We start from the raw sequence: 10,515 nt of genomic DNA, 5'->3' as shown, positions 1-10,515 counted from the left end.
TTGTATAATATATTATGCTAAATAATATTTCTTAAAAAACTTTTTAAGGCTCTTTTCTTTATATTTTACCTGCCAGTTTGACTTTGACTTGATAAGAATAATAATAGAAGAAATAATAATACATCATGTTAAGCTTAAAAAAATAAATCTTCATTATAATATTTCATTGGAAAAATATATTTTGAATAAATAATAATATAAATTATTATAGTAATTAATTAATTAATAATTTTAAGTAACAATAATTATAATTTAAGATGATAAATGTAATAATACAAGAAATAGTAATATATTATGCTAAACAATATTTTTTTAAACATATACTTATAATAATATTTTATTGGAAAAAAGTCTTTGACTAAATAATAAAAATGTATTATATATCATATATAGTTAATTTGAAAGGACAATAATTATAATTTGAGATTATAAGAAGACTAATAAAATAAGTAATTATATATTTTGATTAATTAGATAAATTAGATTTTTTTTATAATATATTATGCTAAACAATATTTATTTTCTTCATAATAATATTTTACCCACCATTTTGAATTGGACTTGATACGATTTTTTTTAATAAACAATAATAGAAATTATTATAGTTATAATTTAAAGTTACAGTAAGTATAATTCTAATTTAAGATTATAAATGTAATAATAAAAGAAATAATAATATATTAAGCTAAGCAATATTTCTTTTTTATCTTTATAATGATATCTATTGGAAACATATCTTTGAGTAAATAATAAAATAAATTATTATAGTTGTAATTTAAAATACCAATAATTAAAATTTAAAATTATAGGAAGAATAATAAAATAAATAATATTCTATGATAAACAATAATAACTTTTTTTTTTATATTATGTAGTATTCGATTTTAAAAATATATTATGCTAAATAAAAAAATAAAAATAATTATAAAACAAATTTGGAGATTCTTTTCTTTATAATATTTTACCCATCATTTTGACTTTGACTTGATATGATCATAAGAATAATAATAGAAGAAATAATATATATTTATATGTAATATATTATGCTAAATTATATTTCTTATTTAAAAAAAAAAAACTTTGAGGCTTTTTTCTTTATAATATTATTTTATTGTAAAAATATATTTGAATAAATAATAATAGAAATTATTATAGTTATAATTTATTATAGTTATATTATAGTTATAATTTAAATAACAATAATTATAATTTAAGATTATAAGTGCAATAATACAATAAATTATATTTATTTTTATATTTATATTAGATATTTATTTTCTTTTTTTAGTCTATTTTCTTTATAATAACATTTTACCCGTCATTTTCGCAATAATATAAGGTATAATGCTAAACAGCAAGGGGCAAGTCAGAATGGGTAAAATATTATATAATATTAGACATTATATAATATTAGCTTTTTAAGGCGCTTTTCATTATAATATTTTACCCGCCATTTTGACTTGCTTTATAGCAAGAAGCATTACTGAAATGAAAAACACGCTCAACATGTTTTAACATAAACTGTATATTTGTATTTTTGAATGAGTGTAATATATAGCACAACAAACAAGCATCATTACCGTCACTAAACTTCATTTTCTGTAAATTTTGCAATCGGGTGGAGACACACTGAACCATGAATGTTATGTAAATCCTCTGTGATGTTGCAGCGTTGGCAGATGCTTGTAAGGGGTTCTTGGCTCTCTATTATTACCATTTTGGTCTGTCTGTTAGTATTTCAAGTTAATTATGTCTCTAATTTACTAATTCACTCTGTTTATGTTGTGTTTGCAGAGTGGAGATTTTCCCTGATGAAAGGAGTCGAGCGTTCAGCTCGAGTTCACTAGGGTCACTTCCGGATGATGACAGTAAACATGGGTAAGCTGTCCTCGCTCTCTTTCTCTCTCCTACTCTCACACACAGGCTTCTTCCCCCTCATAGTGTACACACTTCCTGTAAACAGTTCCTCAGAGAACAGCAAAAAAAAAAAAAAAAAAAGAGACACAGCTACAGAAACATGTTTAAGCATATATTCCTAAACTTGGCTCATCTTGGTATCATTTGTTTCTAAAGCTCTGTTGTGTTAAAACGCCTCAGTAGTTCTCACAGACGTTAAACATCAATACATAAACATCAAAAGAATATTTCTACATAAATTTCTGGCTTTTCTTTTTGAAAGTTAGTGCATTGCACCAGGGGACATGGTAAAAATTCTACATCTGCTTTTGTACCATTGTAGTGAAATTATTGAAAGATTCCCCTGTGTGTTCATTTAATTGTAATATTATGGTAAAGGAAGCTAAGTAAGATCATTTGCACCTTTAAAATATGTGATTTTATTATTTTGTCTGATATATTGTTATTATAGCTACATTAAAACAACAGCTTATAGTTGTTTTTGCTTTAAATAAGGTTGTTATGATCTTATGATACTACAGAAATTTTTGAATTCTTGTCACCAGTGTCACAAAAAACTATTTCCAGCCTTAAAAAAGCAAAAAAAAAAAAAACTTAAGCTCACTGAAGACAAGTAAACAGTCAGCGATTAAATAAGAATAAGAAACTGACTACAAGCAATAGCACAAAAAAACTGGTAGAACAAACAAATAAGAAATGCTACATACGTATAAATTAATCAAATGTATAAAAACACTGCATATTCGTACTGTGTAAATTAAATATATATTTCTTCTTATTAAAGTTACAAATGTGATTTTCCTCTCTTTTGTTGTTTGATTAACATGAATGACAGACAGCAGGAATATTAGACTGCTGTCACTTTAGGAGCTACCCTATGGAAGCCTGTTTCCGCCACAGAATAAAAAAAAAAAAAGTTATTGCGACTTGTTGTCTCACAATTTTTACTTTTTTTTTCTCAGAATTGTGTGATGCAAACTCGCAATTTTGACTTTTTTCTCAGAATTGTGTGATATAAACTAGCAGTTGCAAGTTATAAAGTCAGAATTGTGAGATATAAACTCTGTTTTCTCCTCAGAACTGGACTTTATAACTATAGCTTTATAACTGGACTATATAAACTCACAATTGCAAGAAATAAAGTCAGAATTGCGAGATATAAACTGGCAAAATAAATATAGACTTTTTTCTTGCAATTGTGAGTTTATATTATGCAATTCTGACTTTGTATCTAGAACTTCTGACTTTTTTTCTTGTAATAGCTAGTTTATATCTCAATTCTTAGAACAAAAAGTCTGAATTTTGTGTTTTTTTATCTCGCAATTCTGACTTCATTTCTCGCAATTGTGAGTTTATATCTTGCAGAATTGCGGGTTGATATCTCGCAATTCTGACTTTATATCTAGAAATTCTGACTTTATAGCTTGCAGTTGTGCGTTTATATCTCACAATTCTGACTTTTTTTCTTGCAATTGTGACTTTATAACATACAATTCTGACTTTATAACTCGCAATTGCGGGTTTATATCTCACAATAATGAGAAAAAAGTCAGAAGAATTGTGAGATACAAAGTCGCAATTGCGAGAAAAAAAAGTCAGAATTGCGGGTTTATATCTTGGAATTCTGACTTTATTTCTCACAATTGTGAGTTTATATCCCACAATTCTAACTTTATATCTAGAAATTCTGACTTTATAAATTGCAATTGTGCATTTTTATCTCGCAGTTCTGAGAAAAAAAAGTCAGAATTGTGAGTTTATATCTTAATTCTGAGAAAAAAAAGTCAGAATTGCAAGATACAAAGTCACAATTGCGAAAAAAAAAGTCAGAATTGCAAGATATAAACCTTGATTTCTCGCAGTTTTGGGTTTATATCTCGCAAATCTGACTTTATATATAGAAATTCTGACTTAATAACTCGCAATTGCAAGTTTATATCTCAATTCTGAGAAAAAAAGTCAGAATTGCGAGATACAAAATCTGAATTTTCAGAATATCAGAAGTCTCGCAATTCTGACTTTATAACTTGCAATAATGAGTTTATATCCTGCAATTCTGACATTATAACTCTCAATTATGAGTTTATATCCTGCAATTCTGACTTTATAACTCATAACTGTGTGTTTATATCTCACAATTATGAGAAAAAAAGTCAGAATTGCGAGACACAAAGTTGCAATTGCGAAAAAAACTTCTAGATATAAAATCAGAACTGCAATTCTGACTTTATTTCTCGCAATTGTGAGTTTATATCCCGCAATTCTGATTTTATAAATAGAAATTCGGACTTTATAACTCACAATTGCAAGTTTATATCTCAGTTCTGAGAAAAAAAGTCAGAATTGCGAGATACAAAATCTGAATTTTCAGAATATCAGAAGTCTCGCAATTCTGACTTTATAACTCGCAATAATGAGTTTATATCCTGCAATTCTGACTTTATAACTCGCAACTGTGTGTTTATATCTCACAATTATGAGAAAAAAAGTCAGAATTGCGAGACACAAAGTTGCAATTGCGAAAAAAAGTCAGAACTTCTAGATATAAAATCAGAACTGCAATTCTGACTTTATTTCTCGCAATTGTGAGTTTATATCCCACAATTCTGATTTTATATATAGAAATTCGGACTTTATAACTCACAATTGCAAGTTTATATCTCAATTCTGAGAAAAAAATTGCGAGATACAAAGTCGCAATTGCGAGATACAAAATCAGAATTGCAGGTTTATCTCTCACAATTCTGACTTTATAACTCACAATTGTGAGTTTATATCCTGCAATTCTAAAATTACAACTCGCAACTGTGCGTTTATATCTCACAATTATGAGAAAAAAAGTCAGAATTGCGAGACACAAAGTTGCAATTGCGAAAAAAAGTCAGAACTTCTAGATATAAAATCAGAACTGCAATTCTGACTTTATTTCTCACAATTGTGAGTTTATATCCCACAATTCTGATTTTATATCTAGAAATTCTGACTTTATAACTCACAATTATGCATTTATATCTCACAATTATTAGAAACAAAGTCAGAATTGTGAGATGTAAACTCGAAATTGCAAGAAAAAAGAGATAAAATAGTCGCAAATTGCCTTTTTTATTTTTTATTCAGTGGCGGAAACAGGCTTCCATACTGCCCACATCCAATATACTGTTACGTGTGTTTTCTTTCTCAGCTGTTCGCTTTCACTTAAAACCTAAATTACTGTGTGTGTTTAACCATTCAAGGCCTATAAAGCGGCAAAAATAAGACAACATGCATATAGCAAATGAGTTCTCTTTTGCTTCTGATTACGTTTCAACAACTTAAAATCACTTGTTTTTAACCCGCAATGCTTAAACACATGCAAATGAGAAGATTTCGGGACCATGTTGCACAGCAAGATCACATGAGTGTGTAGCCGCCATAAAGATGATAGTCCAAAATCTCTACCGGTTGACAAATTTCTACCGGTTAGTTGTGTCAACCAGTATATCACCCATTTTTAAGCATAGCCAAAGTTACTTGTGCTTGAAACTGACCTGGTAGAGCTAAAACTTACCTGATCAAAGGTGATTGTGTCACTTAGTTCCGCATAATTGACTCTGCAACGCGCTAAAGCCATTTTAATGTACACCGCATTATGAAAACAAAGAGAAGCGCAACTAAATCCTGAGGAAATGTTGTATGATATCACTGGCTGTGGTGTCATTTATCATTGAGGATTTCATTCAGATGTGGGTTTGATTTCAATGGCACAACAGTTCATAGTATTGCATAGCAATAGTTTATCATTGATAAATAACGATCACGTCACATTTCATAACAACTTGAGCAATCTATAAACATCTTTGTGATAAAAATTTCATACCAACTGTTTGGCAGATCACTGCCACTGCATGATTATTTTAAATGCACTCCTGTCAGTTTAATACTCTTCACTTTGTGGCTGTTTTGGCAGATGGCGGTCTCCAAAATGGACCCGGACAGCACAAGAACTCACAAGGTTTGTAATTTTTTTAGACTCGTTAATAATTACTACTGAAAAATGTGGATTCCAAACAGGCGTCAATGTCAATGTCAAGTGTGCAGTGTCCTTGTCTACAAAGGCCATAATAATGGATCATGGCACAGTTACCACAGCAAACACAAACACACCTCTGAAACTCTTACATCATCTGCATTATTCTCTCATTGAACATTAACTCACTGTGTGTTTCAGTAGGACACAACGGTGCGTGGTTAGTCTCACAAAGCCGGTCAGAAAAACGTACGGTCATATTTCACCTCAAAATAAAAAAGAAATTATATTTGCATAAAGAAAATGAAAGATGTTTTGCATTTAGGCATCATTTTCATGTCAGCTAAGCACATTTCACCACCAGTTTGTGTTACTGTACTGTAAATAGGTTTTATTTTTTCCAAATTTTTCAGAAAAAAAATATTCATTTAAAAAGCATGTCTTAATTAATTGAAATCATGAGACTTATAGAATTTAACAACAAATTATTAAAAGTGTAACAAAAATTGCATTTTTAGGGCCTTATGAAATGCATCTTATTTTCTCCCAAATTCCATTTTTTCTGTTTAAATTTTTCTGTATTCTGTTTTTTACCATTTAAATTTTTTTAGCCTCTGTTTTAATGTTTACATTAAAAAATATCCATCAAAAACCCTGTCTAATTAGTTTAAATAATAAAACTTACACAATTTAACAACAGTGTAGTAAGTAACAATGTAGTAAGTCCCCCCCCCCCCCAAGTTCTGTTTTTTTCTGTTTTAATTTTTCTGGATTCCGTTTTTTTTCCGTTTTAATTTTTCTAGGGTCTGTTTTAATGGTTACATTAAAAAAGCATGTCTAATTAATTTAAACAATGAAACACAATTTAACCACAATGTATTAAAAGTTTAACAAAAAGAAAAATTTTAAGGCCCTATGAAATGCGTTTTTTTTTTTTTTTCTCAAAATTCCTTTTTTTTCAGTTTTAATTTTTCTAGAATCCATTTTTTCCCCTGGTAATTTTTCTAGGTTCTGTTTTAATAGTTACATGAAAGAAATATTAATCAAAAAGCATGTCTAATTAATTAAAATCATGAAACTTTCACAGTTTAGCAACAATTTATGAAGTTAAACAAAAATTACATTTTTAAGGCCCAATGAAATGCGTTTTACTTATTCCCAAATTCCGTTTTATCTATTTATGTATTTTTGTTCAAATTCCATTTGTTCTGTTTTAATTTTTTCTGGATTCCATTTTTTTTCGGTTGTAATTTTTCTTTTCCGTTTTTTTTTTGTCCGTTTTAATTTTTCTAGGCTCTGTTTTAATGGTTACATGAAAATAATTCATCAAAAAGCACATCTAATTAATTTAAATCATGAAACTTACAGAATTTAACAACAATTTATTAAAAGTTTAACAGAAATTGCATTAGTAAGGCCCTTATTTTTTTCTCAAATTCCATTTTATTTTTCTCAAATGCTGTGATTTCCATTAATTTTTCTGGATTCCATTTTAATAGTTTCATTAATTTAATAAACAAAAACGTTTTAATTAATGGATTTTATTTGCAAAAAATTATTTTTATTTAGTTACTTATGTATTTATTTATTTCAAATATATTGTGTTGTACATTTAAATTTTTCTGGTAAATAAATTCTGGTAAAAAATCCTTAAAAAATAATCAAAATTATAATTGAAAAATAATGAGAATTACAGACAAACAAACTGAAACATCTGGACATATTAAGGTAAGAACAGGGTGGATTTAGTTTTTTTAAAGGAGTGTTTACCCCCCAAAAAACTGTAATTCTGTCATCATTTATTCATCCTCAAGTTGTGCCAAACCTTTGGTTTCTTTCTGGTTTGGAACGAAGATGACATTTTGAAAAATGTTGGTAACCAAACAGCTGATGGACCCCATTGACTTCTATAGTGAGGAAAAAACACAATGGAAGTCAATAGCTACCAGCAGCTGTTTGGTTACCAACATTCTTCAAAATTTCTTCTGTGTGTTGAACCAAGAAATTCATACAGGTTTGGAGCCACTTGTGAGTCACTAAATCATGACAGCATTTACATTTCTGGATGAGCTATCCCTTTAATTGAGGCCTTGAGACGAAGAACCATACGTCCATAATTTTAAATTGAGTAATAAGATTTTTTTTCATTTGGATTGTGAACATAATATTATATATTTTTATTTCACTTGAAAATAGACAACAAAAGCTTCTCAATTTTAAGGAGATAACATTTTTCAGTGTCAGTATTAAAAATCTAAAGTTATTGTGATTGATATTTCTGAAATGTGGAAGAACGGTATATGTCCAGTTAGTGTGGAATAACAGTATAACTCCAGTTCATCATATCACTTTAAACCACTAAAGATCTGATTCCTTTATCGTAGTTTTAATACAGTAACAGAAACTTCAGGTTAATATTAAGCATTTATTTCAAGCTTATTGTTATTATTATTATTTAAAAACAGAAAATACAGTATGAACAATGTACAATACACAGACCTTCTTACAGTACAGACAATAACAATGAATTATTAACAAAAAACAATATATAAATAAATAAATAAATACAATGCAGACATACATCATGGCTAAATATTATACAATGTATGTTTAGATGGCTCCAATAGTGCACCTTGTCGTTTTTTTAGAAAAGCTGGCGCAGCGCACCTGTGTATATACAACTTCAAACTGTTCTCGCGCTCCGCCATCTCACGATATAAATAAATATATAAACAAATAAACTCTGCTTGCCGTACTTTACACAGGACTGGCGGGAAATATTAATGAATACAGCTTTATATTATATATGGTATGTGGTTTATTTTGATAGGTTAACTGTTTATGCGGTGTTTAGCGCTCCTCAGCGCGTTCAGAGAGAGAGAGAGAGAGATCACATCACATATACGGTTCTTCCACTCACGTCTTTCGGTGGATTTTTCCCTGGTTTTTGTTCTCCTCTTCGAGTCAAATATGGTTTTCCAGCATCCCTCAAAGCCTTCCTTACTCTGTCCTTCCATTTGGTCATGTCGGCTCTCTTTTTTTTTGCCGAGGTTTGCCTTTTAATGTCCGAAGCGGACATGACAGCAAGCGGCATTTCCATTCTTCTTTGTGGGCATAAACGTTTTTTTCCGCGTGATGCTATTTTAACGTTTAAAATGCGGGCTCTTGGTCGCGCGAAAATATCCCCAAACTGTTTCTGTATGCAAAGTTCACACATACAATTAATGCCACGTGGTTATCTCATTTTTTGTTTTTTTGGACTTATACGGTTGTTCGTCGCACACACTCAATTGTCATGAAAATAATAGCACAATGAAATAAAAATGATCCTAAAAAATAAGAATTTTTTGTATTTTGGAATGAAATATAGCCCAGCTTTAAGAGATTCCACCTGCTTATCAGATTTTTGTTTCAGTGCGTTTGTACAAAACTGCCAGGGACACGTGGGGTATTTTGGTAGTAGAGACGGAGAAGCGTGTGTTGCTCTAATCTCATTGAATGCTTTAGTGGTGATGTGTAGTGCAGCGCTGGGGAAATCCCCTCTATGTCTTCACTAACTTCAGCTCTGATCACATCAGAGGCTTCTTCCAGCTCGCCCTGCCAGCAGAACATCAGTACAAACACACCATCACGCAACAGCCCTGAGAAACCTTTTCCACAAATGGAGCTCTTGATTCACGGTGTCTAAAGACAGATGAAGTAACACTGCATTAAAGCCTGTCACTATTAATACAAACAAAAGATTGTGAGTTTAGATCAGGGGAAGTTTTGGTAGAGAGACCTCGGCTGGATATAGCGTCTGTGGTGTGTGTGTGTGTGTGTACATCAGTGTTTTAAAGTGGAAGGCTGGTTTTGGAATGAGTGACGTCATTGATTTGCACTTCTGGGTTTCGTTGTGTTGTTGTATCAGATGTGTTTTTCTCTCACAGCTGGCCTCACATTACTTTTCCCTTAAATTTCCTTTTCATCTTCTTGTCATCATGTCAAGTCAGTGTTCTTCGAGAAATATAATGGAAACATTGTCACTCAAGCAGGCTCAAGGATTTCTTTGACTGCCATAGTGTTATCGCAGTAAATCATCTTATCTGCACATCAGTATGAAGTAATAGAGGGACGGCGATCCTCTTACAGTTGCGTCATTCCTGCCAGAGCACCACTTTACACTGTTTACAGATGATACAAAAGCTCAAACCGCAAGCACACAAGCTCAAGCTGAGTTTTTGTGCCTCTGTTATATTCTGTTACATTTTATTTGAACAGATTCTATTCAGTTTAATCATCCTTTTTGATTCAGATACATTCTATTTAAGTGCATGCTGTTCAAGAAAGGTTGATTTGAGATAAGATAAGATTCTATTCAGTTTAGTAAAGACTTTGTTTTATTTGATTATATTCTATGCAATTTAATACAAATTCTATTCCGTTTAGTTTCTGTTCAGTTAATTTACATTATATCAATTAAATGATTGTTCTAAGATTTTAACTAGTTGCATTCTGTTCAAGTGCATTCTATTCAAGACAGTTGAGTTGATAAGGTTCTATTCAGTTTAGTACAGACTGTTTAGTTTTATTTGATTGTGTTCTCTGCAATT

At 30.2% G+C, this 10,515-nt stretch overlaps 1 protein-coding gene across 1 annotated transcript in view; it reads left to right on the top strand.

Moving 5' to 3' along the window:
• The first annotated feature begins 1,792 nt into the window (after positions 1-1,792).
• Positions 1,793-10,515, top strand: part of LOC141300561 (mitogen-activated protein kinase kinase kinase 3-like) — a 66,425-nt gene continuing 57,702 nt past the window's right edge. Inside the window, exons 1-2 of the mRNA XM_073830846.1 lie at positions 1,793-1,878; positions 5,864-5,908. Of these exons, the coding sequence (XP_073686947.1) occupies positions 1,860-1,878; positions 5,864-5,908 (64 nt within the window). The 5' untranslated portion in view covers positions 1,793-1,859. The remainder of the gene's footprint in view (positions 1,879-5,863; positions 5,909-10,515) is intronic.

Source organism: Garra rufa, chromosome 24 (genome assembly GCF_049309525.1).
Source record: "Garra rufa chromosome 24, GarRuf1.0, whole genome shotgun sequence".
Classification (NCBI taxonomy): Eukaryota; Metazoa; Chordata; class Actinopteri; order Cypriniformes; family Cyprinidae; genus Garra; species Garra rufa.
The sequence above is the reverse complement of the archived record's forward strand: the minus strand, read 5'-3'. Positions and strand labels throughout refer to the sequence as shown.